Consider the following 15170-nt stretch of genomic DNA (forward strand, 5'->3'; position numbering starts at 1 on the left):
GTGAAGATTATTGCATTAGGGTGTGTACCCCAAAGCTCAAACACACACGTATGTGATTCAGAGCAAGGGCTTTCCCATCAGCAGGGAGCATGAGTTTTGCTTCACGCAGAGTTATAGCTCTGACTCATCAGGGGGTGTTTCAGACCTCTTAAGAGAGACCGCTGCTTCCTCACAAAGAGCAAGGGTCAATCTCTGCAGCAGGGGACAGTGTTTGCTGCTTATGTGTGGGTGTTTTATAACGAAAACAAGTTGTGTGACTTTGAACACACTGGGGTTGATTTACTAAAGGCAAATAGACTGTGCACTTTGCAAAGGGCAGTTGCACTCGGCAAGTGCAGTTGTAAATGAGGTAAAGCTTCACTTTGCAAAGAATATCCAATCACATGCAAGGAAAATTTTAAAAAAAACTGTATTTTTGCTTGCACATGATTGATTAAGGAAGTCAGCAAGGCTTCTGCTCATTTACTAAGCTCTGAAGCAACTGCACTTGCAGACTGCAACTACACTTTGCAAAGTGCCCAGTCTATTTGGCTTTAGAAAATCAACCCCACTTTGTTTTTATGCATCTGGAATGTATTTGGCTGAATTAAAGTTAGAAGTTTATTTGGGCTTTAATTTAAACAGAATGATCTCCAGGGTTTGAATTACTATAGCAGGAACATGAGCCTGGCCAAAGCCAGAGACTGCTAGGAAGGGTTCCCTGCGCTCTGTATTATGTAGGTGTTATAAACATATTGTGAATTATTATTCTTCCACTTATAATCAGGGATTGTGTGTATTCTGTTCATCTGTCACTGTGTCTCTATCCAGGCTGGCCTGCAGTGGATATGCTCCTGCTCTCTCTTCTCACCACCCCCATTTTTCTAGGAGGATTATTGTCATTTCTTCTAGATAATACAGTGGAAGGTGAGAGATAAACCCATCACAGTATATACAGTATGTGCTATACACCTTGTGTTTCTACCTTAGTGAAAATGTAAAGTCAGATATTTTTACCTATACACAGGCTTTTTTTGTGAGAGAATGGGTGCACCCCACATCCCGAACACTGGGGATGGCCAAAAGTGGAGGTGGTCAATCAAGGTGCAATACTACAAGCCATACGCCATGTTGCTTCACATCGCATGGCTTGTAGTGTTGCACCTTTTGTCCCTCTGATTTGCTATTTTTTAGGCAAAAGAAACTCTGGGGGTACACTTTGTTTTTTTCAAAGAGATTTTTTATTGTTACTAGTCATCGGAAGGCACAAACCATAACAAGAACTTTAAAAATTTGGTCCAAGGAAAAAGAATACAAGAGAACATTAGTACATCCAAAAATGGGTACACAATACGCAGAACATAAACAAACGGCATCAAGACGAAAAATGGAAGGTGTGGACCAGCTGTATCCCCCCTAGTCCAGTAAACTTTTTTTTTTTTTTAAAGGTTTAAGATTCACCTCAATTTAAAAAAACATAGTAGAACCAATAAAAAACCAAGAAAAAACAAAAAGGAATTCACATATAATACTTTCATCCTACATAGGTCCTTTAGAACGTGTAAAGGCCGTACACACGCTCAGACTTTTTGACAACAAACATGCAAATTAGCTGTTTTGGAGCAACATCCGACTGTGTGTACGGTCCATCGGAAAAACTTTTTCGGTTTTCATCGGACTTTTGTTGCCTGTTGACTTTTTGACAACATAAGTCCAATGGAGCAAAGTCTGATCGTGTGCACACAAAACCATCTGACTTTTGTACAAAGTACAAACACGCATGCTCAGAACCAATGCAAAAGATCAGACAATACAGAAGTTGACCAGAGGTGGCGCTGGAGTAATTGAACGTCCTCTTTTGAAGTGTCGCCAGTACGTTGAAACGTCACTACGTTCGTGTTTGTTGCCTAAAAAGTCAGATTGTGTGTATGCAATACAAACTTACGGCCAACGCCCTTTGTACAAAAGTCCACGGGAAAGTTTGTACAAAGTCCGATCGTGTGTATGGGGTTTTAGACTCCCATTGTTGCTGCCCAGCTATATCTCCATAGTCCATTCGCACCTTCTCCCCTTATTCACTCAAACCTCAGATTCATCCTCCAGGGATTCTGTAGAATCGATCCAACGGAACCACACCTTTCTGCATTTTTTTGGGGGACCCACAGGCCTCATACGTCATTCCGTATAGTGAAAGATCCACATTAATCTTTTCCACATCTCCAAAGTTAAGGTTTCCATATAAATTCATCTTCTGGCAATAAGTTTACAAACATAGAAAAATAGGAGTCTGGGAAACAATTTTGTAGCCTCATCCATCTCCTCATGCTCAATAACTCCCAAAAGACCAAAAAGGAGGTTACAGATATTGGGGAAGCAAAAGGTGGCTATGAATTCTGTCACCTAAGACCACAGAGGCCTCACCTTGGAACACTCCCACACCATGTGAAAGAAGGTACCCTCACACAACTGTCATTCATGACATATCACAGAGTCCCAGGGGTAAATATTGCAATTGAATCATCCTATTAGTAGAGGCAAAAACTGTGGGTAAATACACCCCGGGGGTACACTTAAGAAAAAAGTGGTTTGCTCCCTTATTAATTTGTTTTTTTGGTCGAAACGTTTGGGACACAAGTCTCTGGCAGGCAACTTGTGAAGGACTGATTCCCTTGGCTAAAGCAGCCTCCATTCTTTTGTTTGGCAAGTTTTCATGGATGTTTGATAGAATGCAAACATTGTAGGACTTTGGCCTGTTGAGCGTTACACAACTTGTGGTATTATTGACTGTACTATGACTGCTTTGCTGCGTCTGAACTGCCTTTTCCATGTTATGGCATCTGTATACGCAGTCTTTAAAACCCATGCCTCTTGCTAAATAAAGTATTTAAAGAAAAAAGAAAAAAGTGGGAGTTAAATCAATGTTAGTGTTAGTGAGGGCAATAAAAGTCAAGCATTGGTATCAATGGGATTAATAGTAGCTCCCAGCATTGATGTCAGTGGCTGCGATAAAAACCTCCAGCACTAGTGCATTACTATTTAACTCATGCCAGCATTGGTCAGTGGCAATGATATTTAGCCCCCTCCATTAATGGTAAATAGCAGTAAAATGTATCCGCCCTTCTTGCATTGGTAGGGAGTGGCAATGAAATATAACCCCCCAGCATTAGTGGTGAGTGGCAACGAAATATTACACTCCAGCATTGGTGATGAGTGGCAGTCAAATGTACCCTTCTTGCAGTGGTGATGAGTGGAAATGAAAAATAATCCCCCAGTATTGGTGGCGAGTGGCAATGAAATATAACCCCCCAGCATTGGTGGTGAGTGGCAATAAAATATAACCGCCCCAGCATTGGTGGCGAGTGGCAATGAAATATAACCCCCTCACATTGGTGGCGAGTGGCAATAAAATATAACCTCCCTAGCATTGGTGGTGAGTGGCAATGAAATATAACCCCCCCAGCATTGGTGGCGAGTGGCAATAAAATATAACCCCCCAGGATTGGTAGTGAGTGATCGTGAAATGTAACCCTCCTGCATTGGTGGTGAAAATTGACCTATCAGTATGCAGAAATGAAAAAGGGAAACTGGAAAAAACCCATAAAAGTACAAGAAAAACGTTCAAACTGGTGTAAATTAACCGGTTCCCCAGTGTTTATATATACCCCCAATTTTTTTCCCCATTCCTTACAGACATCGGTCTCACCTTTCTTCCACTGGTTTTAACAAGTGCTTTTGCTGGGTGTTTGCCTTCTATACCAATACTTTTTTTTTCTACCATTTCTGCATACAGGATCTTTGGAGGAACGGGGTCTACATAAAAGCATTTCCCTCTGGCTATCTATCTCCGGTGACAATACACGCAGGGGTCAGGAAGAGCAGCTGGCGCACACTTACGGCCTTCCTCCAGTTGTGGCTCGCTTATTTCCCACCGTGTACCCTTTTACCCAACTGTGCCCCCCTCCATCTGAGACGGTGGTGATAACAGAGGGGGAGGATCACAAACTGTTACCAGTAAGCGCACCAGTGACTGATGGTGAGCAGGGATTGCTACCAAGGACAGAAAACTGTGGTTCTGGAACTGGAGGATATGTATAGATGGACTTTATTTATATCTTGTGTAATTGGAAATGGTACTGATATTAAACTGGTCTATGGAGTCAATGGATGAAAATTCCAAAGAAATATTTCTGACCCAAGAAAATTTGGAAAGGGTACACAGTAGTACAATGTCTATCAAACCACATGACTAGCAACCTCCAAATTGATGTTCTTACCTCATTTTATATATATATATATATATATATATATATATATATATATATATATATATATATATAATTCTCTCGTGCTACCACTATATGTGTAAAATTAATAGAACCGAGACTGCTGCCTTCACTTAGATAGCATATCCATAACTATTAATGTAATAAATAATAAAAATATAGTGAGGCCATGTAGGTATATATAAAAAAAAATTGTGATTTCTAAATATAAAGTGCAATCGTGTGTCATTTTGTGACTAATAAATGTGTTCCTGTGTTTGTATAATAAATATGATGCTTTAGTAAACTATAAAAATGACATCCAAATTCATGCAATTTAAAGTGACTCAAGTGCATAAATCATAAACAATAATAATTACTGTGCTTAACCATGCTGTGGGAGGTAAAATGAAAGAACATAGTAAGTGAACTCATATAAATATTACTTGAATGTCCAATAGTCCAGTGTATCTCCCCATTGTACACTAAATAGTACAATAGTGTAAATCTTTGGAAATATTCCTTAATAAAACAACCTTTCAAATATTCTGGGTGATTGTGCTCTTTTCCTTCACCATTAGTTGTGACACTCTAGGACATAGGTGACAATAAATCCTGCTTCCCGTGTCACCTCCGTGCTCTCTAGCCTCTCACCTTGATTCTGTTAAGCACACTTTAGGCTGGCTTTTCTATGGAAGTTGTAGTGATCTCTCAAATTCCTCTATGGCAGTGATGGTGAACCTTGGCACTCCAGATGTTTTGGAACTACATTTCCCATGATGCTCTGGTACCTTGCATTGTAGTGGAGCATCATGTGAAATGTAGTTCCAAAACATCTGGGGTGCCAAGGTTCGCCATCACTGCTCTATGGGGATGTCCACTGCTCTGCTCTCTCGTGTACTGGGTCTTTGTTCCTCCTAAGGGGTTCTCATGGGTATCCTCTCAATAGGGGTATATTGAGAAAGGAAAATGCTCTCGTAGCGTAGTACCTTAATCAGTAAGTTTTATTCAAATAAAGAAATGCATTACACTCACATTTAAACAAAATCAGACAGCGGCATAAATCTACGAGTTCCAAACTCGTTCCTAAACGGCGTTACTTCCGGAGTGCCTGCACTCACTCCCTACGCGTTACGTCACAGTCACATGACTTCATCAGGGGATAATGGAGGCTAAGGGAAGTGTGTTTAAATAATGTATTGAAGTCATCAATTTCGGCCAATTTTTTTAAGCTCTGTGTGTGTATAACCGGGCGGCCATTTTACAATGGATCCCCACTAGTATTTAAAGATGCCTTCCTGTTAGCCTATTATTTAATTGGATCTGTTATACAAGATTGTCACACTTAGATGTCAATTCCGATGTCACAGCACTTAATTATCCATCCGTTCCCCATCTCCTGGGTCAATGTATTGGATGTGGTCTCTTTTGCCTCCAACAAAATGGCAGACGGGAGGAAATAGGCCAACGATAGGAAGGCATCTTTAAATACTAGTGGGGATCCATTGGAAAATTTGTAATTGTCCATTAGTGTACAATTGGGAGATACACTGGATTATTGGACATTCAAGCAATATTTATATTTTTACGAGAAATATTTATTATGAGTTCATCTACCATTTTCTTTAATTTTACCTCACCCAGCATGGTTAACCACTTGCCGACCGCCGCACGACGATGTACGTCGACAGAATGGCACGGGCAGGCATAAGGGCTTACATGTACGTCCTTGCCTGCCCGCGGGTCGGGGGCCCGATAGGGCCCCCGCCCGGTGCCTGCGGTGGTCGGTATTCGTTCGGGAGCGATCCCGGACGAGGGGACGGCCATTCATTCATGGCCACCCCCTCGCGATCGCTCCCGACGAATGAAAATGTCCCGTGACATCACTTCCTCTCCTGTAATGTAAACACAGGAGAGGAAGTGATGTATTCTCTCCTCCGTGTCGGTATTTTTCGTTCCGGCACCGAGGAGAGAGCATCGGTGAGTTGCACAAGCACTACACTACACAGTAGAACATGCCAGGCACACTCACACCCTCCCTTTACCCCCGATCACCCCCCAATTACCCCTGCCCCCCAGTCACAGTGACACCAATTGCTTTTTTTTTTTTTTTTTTTTTTGCATTGGTGTCATTTGTGACTGTAATAACTGTTAGGGCAGTTAGGGTTAGCCCCCTTTAGTTCTAATGTGCCCCCTAACCCCCCCAATAAAGGTTTAACCCCGTGATCACCCCCCGTCGCCAGTGTCACTAAGGCTGGGTTCACATTGCAGCGGTTTATGAGAACGAATGTGATTCGCACCGCACTGCAGTGCAAATCACATCCGATCTCTGTGCGATTCGAGTTCAGCCATACAGATAGTATGGCTGAATTCGTGTCGCACCCGCCGCACCCGCCGCACCCGCCGCAAATTCGCACGGGACCCTTTTTTTGGCCCGCAGCAGAATCGGATCGCATGGGTGTTCACACCATGCGATCCGAGTTTGCAGATCGCACTGCGATATGCGAACTGATCTGGGGGTGTCATTAACATTTCACTGACACTCCCAGCAGTTCGCATAGGGCAGTGTGAACTGCCGCCGGGAGGCATGCGATGCGGGAACCCGCCACGGATTCGTGGCGTTCCCGCATCGCTCCAGTGTGAACCCAGCCTAATAAGCGATCATTTTTCTGATCGCTGTATTAGTGTCACAGGTGACGCTAGTTAGGCAGGTAGGTATTTAGGTTCGCCGCAGCTTTTTATAGCGCCAGGGACCCCCATATACTACCGCATAAAGCCCCCTGATTTCCCCCTAGTTAACCCTTTCACCAGTGATCACCATATAACTGTTACAGGTGACGCTGGTTGGTTAGTTATTTTTTTATAGTTTCAGGGCACCCGCCATTTATTACCTAATAAAGGTTTAACCCCCTGATCACCCGGCGGGTGTCATTTGTGACTGTAATAACTGTTAGGGCAGTTAGGGTTAGCCCCCTTTAGTTCTAAGGTACCCCCCTAACCCCCCCCAATAAAGGTTTAACCCCGTGATCACCCCCCGTCGCCAGTGTCACTAAGGCTGGGTTCACATTGCAGCGGTTTATGAGAACGGATGTGATTCGCACCGCACTGCAGTGCAAATCACATCCGATCTCTGTGCGATTCGAGTTCAGCCATACAGATAGTATGGCTGAATTCGTGTCGCACCCGCCGCAAACTCGCACGGGACCCTTTTTTTGGTCCGCAGCAGAATCGGATCGCATGGGTGTTCACACCATGCGATCCGAGTTTGCAGATCGCACTGCGATATGCGAACTGATCTGGGGGTGTCATTAACATTTCACTGACACTCCCAGCAGTTCGCATAGGGCAGTGTGAACTGCCGCCGGGAGGCATGTGATGCGGGAACCCGCCGCGCATTTGTGGCGTTCCCACATCGCTCCAGTGTGAACCCAGCCTAATAAGCGATCGTTTTTCTGATCACTGTATTAGTGTCACAGGTGACGCTAGTTAGGCAGGTAGGTATTTAGGTTCGCCGCAGCTTTTTATAGCGCCAGGGACCCCCATATACTACCGCATAAAGCCCCCTGATTGCCCCCTAGTTAACCCTTTCACCAGTGATCACCATATAACTGTTACAGGTGACGCTGGTTGGTTAGTTATTTTTTTTATAGTTTCAGGGCACCCGCCATTTATTACCTAGTCTCACTAGTGTACCCCTAAATTTAGGGGTGTCTACTTTCCAAAATGGGGTCATTTGGGGGGGGTTTGTGCCATCTAGGCATTTTATGGCCTTCAAAACTGTAATAGGTAGTGAGGAGTGAAGTCAAATATTTACGCCCTTAGAAAACCTGAAGGCGGTTCTTGGTTTTCGGGGCCCCGTACGCGGCTAGGCTCCCAAAAAGTCCCACATATGTGGTATCCCCGTACTCAGGAGAAGCAGCAGAATTTATTTTGGGGTGTCATTTCACATATGCCCATAGCATGTGTGAGCAATATATCATTTAGTGACAACTTTGTGAAAAAAAAAAAAAAAAAAAAATTAAAGTTTGTAATTTTCCCGCAACTTGTGGCAAAATATAAAATATTCCATGGACTCAAAATGCCTCTCAGCAAATAGCTTGGGGTGTCTACTTTCTAAAATGGGGTCATTTGTGGGGGTTTTGTGCCATCTTGGCATTTTATGGCCTTCAAAACTGTAATAGGTAGTGAGAAGTGAAATCAAAAATTTACGCCCTTAGAAAGCCTGAAGGCGGTGCTTGGTTTTCGGGGCCCCGTACGCGGCTAGGCTCCCAAAAAGTCCCACATATGTGGTATCCCCGTACTCAGGAGAAGCAGCAGAATTTATTTTGGGGTGTCATTTCACATATGCCCATAGCATGTGTGAGCAATATATCATTTAGTGACAACTAAATGTAAAAAAAAATTGTAAAAAAAAAAAAAAAATTATTTTTTGTCATTATTCAATTGCTTGAGGCAAAAAAATAAAATATTCAATGGGCTCAACATGCCACTTATCAATTTCCTTAGGGTGTCTACTTTCCAAAATGGGGTCATTTGGGGGGGTTTTGTACTGCCCTGCCATTTTAGCACCTCAAGAAATGAGATAGGCAGTCGTAAACTAAAAGCTGCGTAAATTCCAGAAAACGTACCTTAGTTTGTAGATGTGACAACTTTTGCGCAAACCAATAAATATACAATTATTGACTTTTTTTTTACCAAAGACATGTGGCTGAATACATTTTTGGCCTAAATGTATGACTAAAATTGAGTTTATTGGATTTTTCTAATAACAAAAAGTAGAAAATATCATTTTTTTTCAAAATTTGCGGTCTTTTTACGTTTATATCGCAAAAAATAAAAATCGCAGAGGCAATCAAATACCATCAAAAGAAAGCTCTATTTGTGGGAAGAAAAGGACGCAAATTTTGTTTGGGTACAACATTGCATGACCGCACAATTACCAGTTAAAGCAGCGCAGTGCCAAATTGTAAAAAGACCTCTGGTCATTTACCAGCAAAATGGTCCGGTCTGAAGGTGGTTAAGCACAGTGATTTATTATTGATTATGATTTATGCACTTGAGTCACTTTAAATTGCATTAATGTGGATGCCATTTTTATGGTTTACTAAAGCATCATATTTATTATATAAACACAGGAACACATTTATTATTCACAAAAGGACACATGATTACACTTACCTCTTTTCTATTGCAGCAAGCTGTGCAATCTGATATGCACCAAAGTTAGACCCAGTGCACCCAGTACTCAGCACTCTGTAACAGAACAGGTCAGACACACCCCCTCTATCTGCAATACAAGTCTGCGTGATGACAATTGTAATGAGGGGTGTGGCTGATACTCAGCTCTAGCAACATAGAGCACTGAACTGTGAGAGCAGCATTTTCACGGATACAAAAAGGGAATTTAAGACTTTTCCAAGTCACAATTCAGAACTTGCTGGAGTACAAGACGGGTAACTGCAATTGGACTTTAAAGAAGAGTTATTTTTTTAACCAATGAACTTTAAACACAGGAAAAACAAGAACAAAGGGTGCAGTCTTGCAAATTAACTTAACCACTTTCAGACCGGACCATTTTGCTGGTCAAAGACCAGACCACTTTTTGCGATTCGGCACTGCGTCGATTTAACTGACAACTGCGCGGTCATGCGACGTGGCTCCCAAACAAAATTTACGTCCTTTTTTTCCCACAAATAGAGCTTTCTTTTGGTGGTATTTGATCACCCCTGCGGTTTTTATTTTTTGCGCTATAAACAAAAATAGAGTGACAATTTTGAAAAAAACGCATTATTTTTTACTTTTTGTTATAATAAATATCCCCCAAAAATATATAAAAAAACATTTTTTTCCTTCAGTTTAGGCCGATACGTATTCTTCTACATATTTTTGGTAAAAAAAAACGCAATAAGCGATTATTGATTGGTTTGCGCAAAAGTTATAGCGTTTACAAAATAGGGATAGTTTTATAGCATTTTTATTAATAATTTTTTTACTAGTAATGGCGGCGATCAGCGATTTGTATTTCGACTGCGACATTGTGGGGGACCCATCGGACATTTTTGACACATTTTTGGGACCATTGTCATTTATACAGTAATCACTGCTATATAAATGCAGTGATTCCTGGGTAAATGACACTGGCAGTGAAGGGGTTAACCAGTGGGTGGCAGTGTAGGGGTTAAGTGTTCCTAGGGATGTGTTACTAACTGTGGGGGGGTTGGGCTTTAATTTAGTGAACACTGATCTCTGCTCCAATCACATGGAGCAGAGATCAGCGTCACTAGTTGCTAGGCAGAATGGAGAAATGTTGTTTACAACGGCACTTCTCCATTCGGCTGCTCCGTGAGACGATCGCAGGGATGCCCGCGGCGATCGAGTCCACGGGTCCCGCGACCGGACTCACGGGGGTCCCAACAAGCGCGGGAGCGCGCCGCCGGCGGCGCGCTCCCGATGGCAGGGCGGCAAATTTAAAGGGACGTACATGTACGCCCATTTGCCTGCCCGTGCCATTCTGTCGACGTACATCGTCGTGCGCTGGTCGGCAAGTGGTTAAAAACGCTTTTATTGAAGAAATAAAACAGATGTCTTCCCACAAACAGCACATGGGATCAACTCATCAATATCCACAGTGACCAGCACATTCTGGTCCACTGCACCAATCCTAATGTAGGGAAAATGCTTTACATGGCTGGCGTGTTTCAAGGGTAGGTCCCCTCTTTCTCAGAGCCAAAACTCTGGCTTCGAAGACCCGTGACATCACTTCCTCTCCTGTAATGTAAACACAGGAGAGGAAGTGATGTATTCTCTCCTCCGTGTCGGTATTTTTCGTTCCGGCACCGAGGAGAGAGCATCGGTGAGTTGCACAAGCACTACACTACACAGTAGAACATGCCAGGCACACTCACACCCTCCCTTTACCCCCGATCACCCCCCAATTACCCCTGCCCCCCAGTCACAGTGACACCAATTGCTTTTTTTTTTTTTTTTTTTTTGCATTGGTGTCATTTGTGACTGTAATAACTGTTAGGGCAGTTAGGGTTAGCCCCCTTTAGTTCTAATGTGCCCCCTAACCCCCCCAATAAAGGTTTAACCCCGTGATCACCCCCCGTCGCCAGTGTCACTAAGGCTGGGTTCACATTGCAGCGGTTTATGAGAACGAATGTGATTCGCACCGCACTGCAGTGCAAATCACATCCGATCTCTGTGCGATTCGAGTTCAGCCATACAGATAGTATGGCTGAATTCGTGTCGCACCCGCCGCACCCGCCGCACCCGCCGCAAATTCGCACGGGACCCTTTTTTTGGCCCGCAGCAGAATCGGATCGCATGGGTGTTCACACCATGCGATCCGAGTTTGCAGATCGCACTGCGATATGCGAACTGATCTGGGGGTGTCATTAACATTTCACTGACACTCCCAGCAGTTCGCATAGGGCAGTGTGAACTGCCGCCGGGAGGCATGCGATGCGGGAACCCGCCACGGATTCGTGGCGTTCCCGCATCGCTCCAGTGTGAACCCAGCCTAATAAGCGATCATTTTTCTGATCGCTGTATTAGTGTCACAGGTGACGCTAGTTAGGCAGGTAGGTATTTAGGTTCGCCGCAGCTTTTTATAGCGCCAGGGACCCCCATATACTACCGCATAAAGCCCCCTGATTTCCCCCTAGTTAACCCTTTCACCAGTGATCACCATATAACTGTTACAGGTGACGCTGGTTGGTTAGTTATTTTTTTATAGTTTCAGGGCACCCGCCATTTATTACCTAATAAAGGTTTAACCCCCTGATCACCCGGCGGGTGTCATTTGTGACTGTAATAACTGTTAGGGCAGTTAGGGTTAGCCCCCTTTAGTTCTAAGGTACCCCCCTAACCCCCCCAATAAAGGTTTAACCCCGTGATCACCCCCCGTCGCCAGTGTCACTAAGGCTGGGTTCACATTGCAGCGGTTTATGAGAACGGATGTGATTCGCACCGCACTGCAGTGCAAATCACATCCGATCTCTGTGCGATTCGAGTTCAGCCATACAGATAGTATGGCTGAATTCGTGTCGTACCCGCCGCAAACTCGCACGGGACCCTTTTTTTGGTCCGCAGCAGAATCGGATCGCATGGGTGTTCACACCATGCGATCCGAGTTTGCAGATCGCACTGCGATATGCGAACTGATCTGGGGGTGTCATTAACATTTCACTGACACTCCCAGCAGTTCGCATAGGGCAGTGTGAACTGCCGCCGGGAGGCATGTGATGCGGGAACCCGCCGCGCATTTGTGGCGTTCCCACATCGCTCCAGTGTGAACCCAGCCTAATAAGCGATCGTTTTTCTGATCACTGTATTAGTGTCACAGGTGACGCTAGTTAGGCAGGTAGGTATTTAGGTTCGCCGCAGCTTTTTATAGCGCCAGGGACCCTCATATACTACCGCATAAAGCCCCCTGATTGCCCCCTAGTTAACCCTTTCACCAGTGATCACCATATAACTGTTACAGGTGACGCTGGTTGGTTAGTTATTTTTTTTATAGTTTCAGGGCACCCGCCATTTATTACCTAGTCTCACTAGTGTACCCCTAAATTTAGGGGTGTCTACTTTCCAAAATGGGGTCATTTGGGGGGGGTTTGTACCATCTAGGCATTTTATGGCCTTCAAAACTGTAATAGGTAGTGAGGAGTGAAGTCAAATATTTACGCCCTTAGAAAACCTGAAGGCGGTTCTTGGTTTTCGGGGCCCCGTACGCGGCTAGGCTCCCAAAAAGTCCCACATATGTGGTATCCCCGTACTCAGGAGAAGCAGCAGAATTTATTTTGGGGTGTCATTTCACATATGCCCATAGCATGTGTGAGCAATATATCATTTAGTGACAACTTTGTGAAAAAAAAATAAAAAAAAAATTAAAGTTTGTAATTTTCCCGCAACTTGTGGCAAAATATAAAATATTCCATGGACTCAAAATGCCTCTCAGCAAATAGCTTGGGGTGTCTACTTTCTAAAATGGGGTCATTTGTGGGGGTTTTGTGCCATCTTGGCATTTTATGGCCTTCAAAACTGTAATAGGTAGTGAGAAGTGAAATCAAAAATTTACGCCCTTAGAAAGCCTGAAGGCGGTGCTTGGTTTTCGGGGCCCCGTACGCGGCTAGGCTCCCAAAAAGTCCCACATATGTGGTATCCCCGTACTCAGGAGAAGCAGCAGAATTTATTTTGGGGTGTCATTTCACATATGCCCATAGCATGTGTGAGCAATATATCATTTAGTGACAACTAAATGTAAAAAAAAATTGTAAAAAAAAAAAAAAAAATTATTTTTTGTCATTATTCAATCGCTTGAGGCAAAAAAATAAAATATTCAATGGGCTCAACATGCCACTTATCAATTTCCTTAGGGTGTCTACTTTCCAAAATGGGGTCATTTGGGGGGGTTTTGTACTGCCCTGCCATTTTAGCACCTCAAGAAATGAGATAGGCAGTCGTAAACTAAAAGCTGCGTAAATTCCAGAAAACGTACCTTAGTTTGTAGATGTGACAACTTTTGCGCAAACCAATAAATATACAATTATTGACTTTTTTTTTACCAAAGACATGTGGCTGAATACATTTTTGGCCTAAATGTATGACTAAAATTGAGTTTATTGGATTTTTCTAATAACAAAAAGTAGAAAATATCATTTTTTTTCAAAATTTGCGGTCTTTTTACGTTTATATCGCAAAAAATAAAAATCGCAGAGGCAATCAAATACCATCAAAAGAAAGCTCTATTTGTGGGAAGAAAAGGACGCAAATTTTGTTTGGGTACAACATTGCATGACCGCACAATTACCAGTTAAAGCAGCGCAGTGCCAAATTGTAAAAAGACCTCTGGTCATTTACCAGCAAAATGGTCCGGTCTGAAGGTGGTTAAGCACAGTGATTTATTATTGATTATGATTTATGCACTTGAGTCACTTTAAATTGCATTAATGTGGATGCCATTTTTATGGTTTACTAAAGCATCATATTTATTATATAAACACAGGAACACATTTATTATTCACAAAAGGACACATGATTACACTTACCTCTTTTCTATTGCAGCAAGCTGTGCAATCTGATATGCACCAAAGTTAGACCCAGTGCACCCAGTACTCAGCACTCTGTAACAGAACAGGTCAGACACACCCCCTCTATCTGCAATACAAGTCTGCGTGATGACAATTGTAATGAGGGGTGTGGCTGATACTCAGCTCTAGCAACATAGAGCACTGAACTGTGAGAGCAGCATTTTCACGGATACAAAAAGGGAATTTAAGACTTTTCCAAGTCACAATTCAGAACTTGCTGGAGTACAAGACGGGTAACTGCAATTGGACTTTAAAGAAGAGTTATTTTTTTAACCAATGAACTTTAAACACAGGAAAAACAAGAACAAAGGGTGCAGTCTTGCAAATTAACTTAACCACTTTCAGACCGGACCATTTTGCTGGTCAAAGACCAGACCACTTTTTGCGATTCGGCACTGCGTCGATTTAACTGACAACTGCGCGGTCATGCGACGTGGCTCCCAAACAAAATTTACGTCCTTTTTTTCCCACAAATAGAGCTTTCTTTTGGTGGTATTTGATCACCCCTGCGGTTTTTATTTTTTGCGCTATAAACAAAAATAGAGTGACAATTTTGAAAAAAACGCATTATTTTTTACTTTTTGTTATAATAAATATCCCCCAAAAATATATAAAAAAACATTTTTTTCCTTCAGTTTAGGCCGATACGTATTCTTCTACATATTTTTGGTAAAAAAAATCGCAATAAGCGATTATTGATTGGTTTGCGCAAAAGTTATAGCGTTTACAAAATAGGGATAGTTTTATAGCATTTTTATTAATAATTTTTTTACTAGTAATGGCGGCGATCAGCGATTTGTATTTCGACTGCGACATTGTGGGGGACCCATCGGACATT

The 15170-nt window shown here is 42.9% G+C and overlaps 1 protein-coding gene across 1 annotated transcript in view; it reads left to right on the forward strand.

Annotated features, from left to right (window-relative positions):
- Positions 1-4787, forward strand: part of SLC23A3 (solute carrier family 23 member 3) — a 65242-nt gene extending 60455 nt beyond the window's left edge. The window contains exons 11-12 of the mRNA XM_077447833.1: positions 811-906; positions 3770-4787. Coding sequence (XP_077303959.1) covers positions 811-906; positions 3770-4074 — 401 coding nt within the window. The 3' untranslated portion in view covers positions 4075-4787. The remainder of the gene's footprint in view (positions 1-810; positions 907-3769) is intronic.
- Positions 4788-15170: the final 10383 nt, after the last annotated feature.

This window comes from Lithobates pipiens, unplaced genomic scaffold (genome assembly GCF_037356315.1).
Source record: "Lithobates pipiens isolate NorthernLeopardFrog02 unplaced genomic scaffold, aLitPip1_a1.2 Scaffold_22, whole genome shotgun sequence".
NCBI classification, from domain to species: Eukaryota; Metazoa; Chordata; class Amphibia; order Anura; family Ranidae; genus Lithobates; species Lithobates pipiens.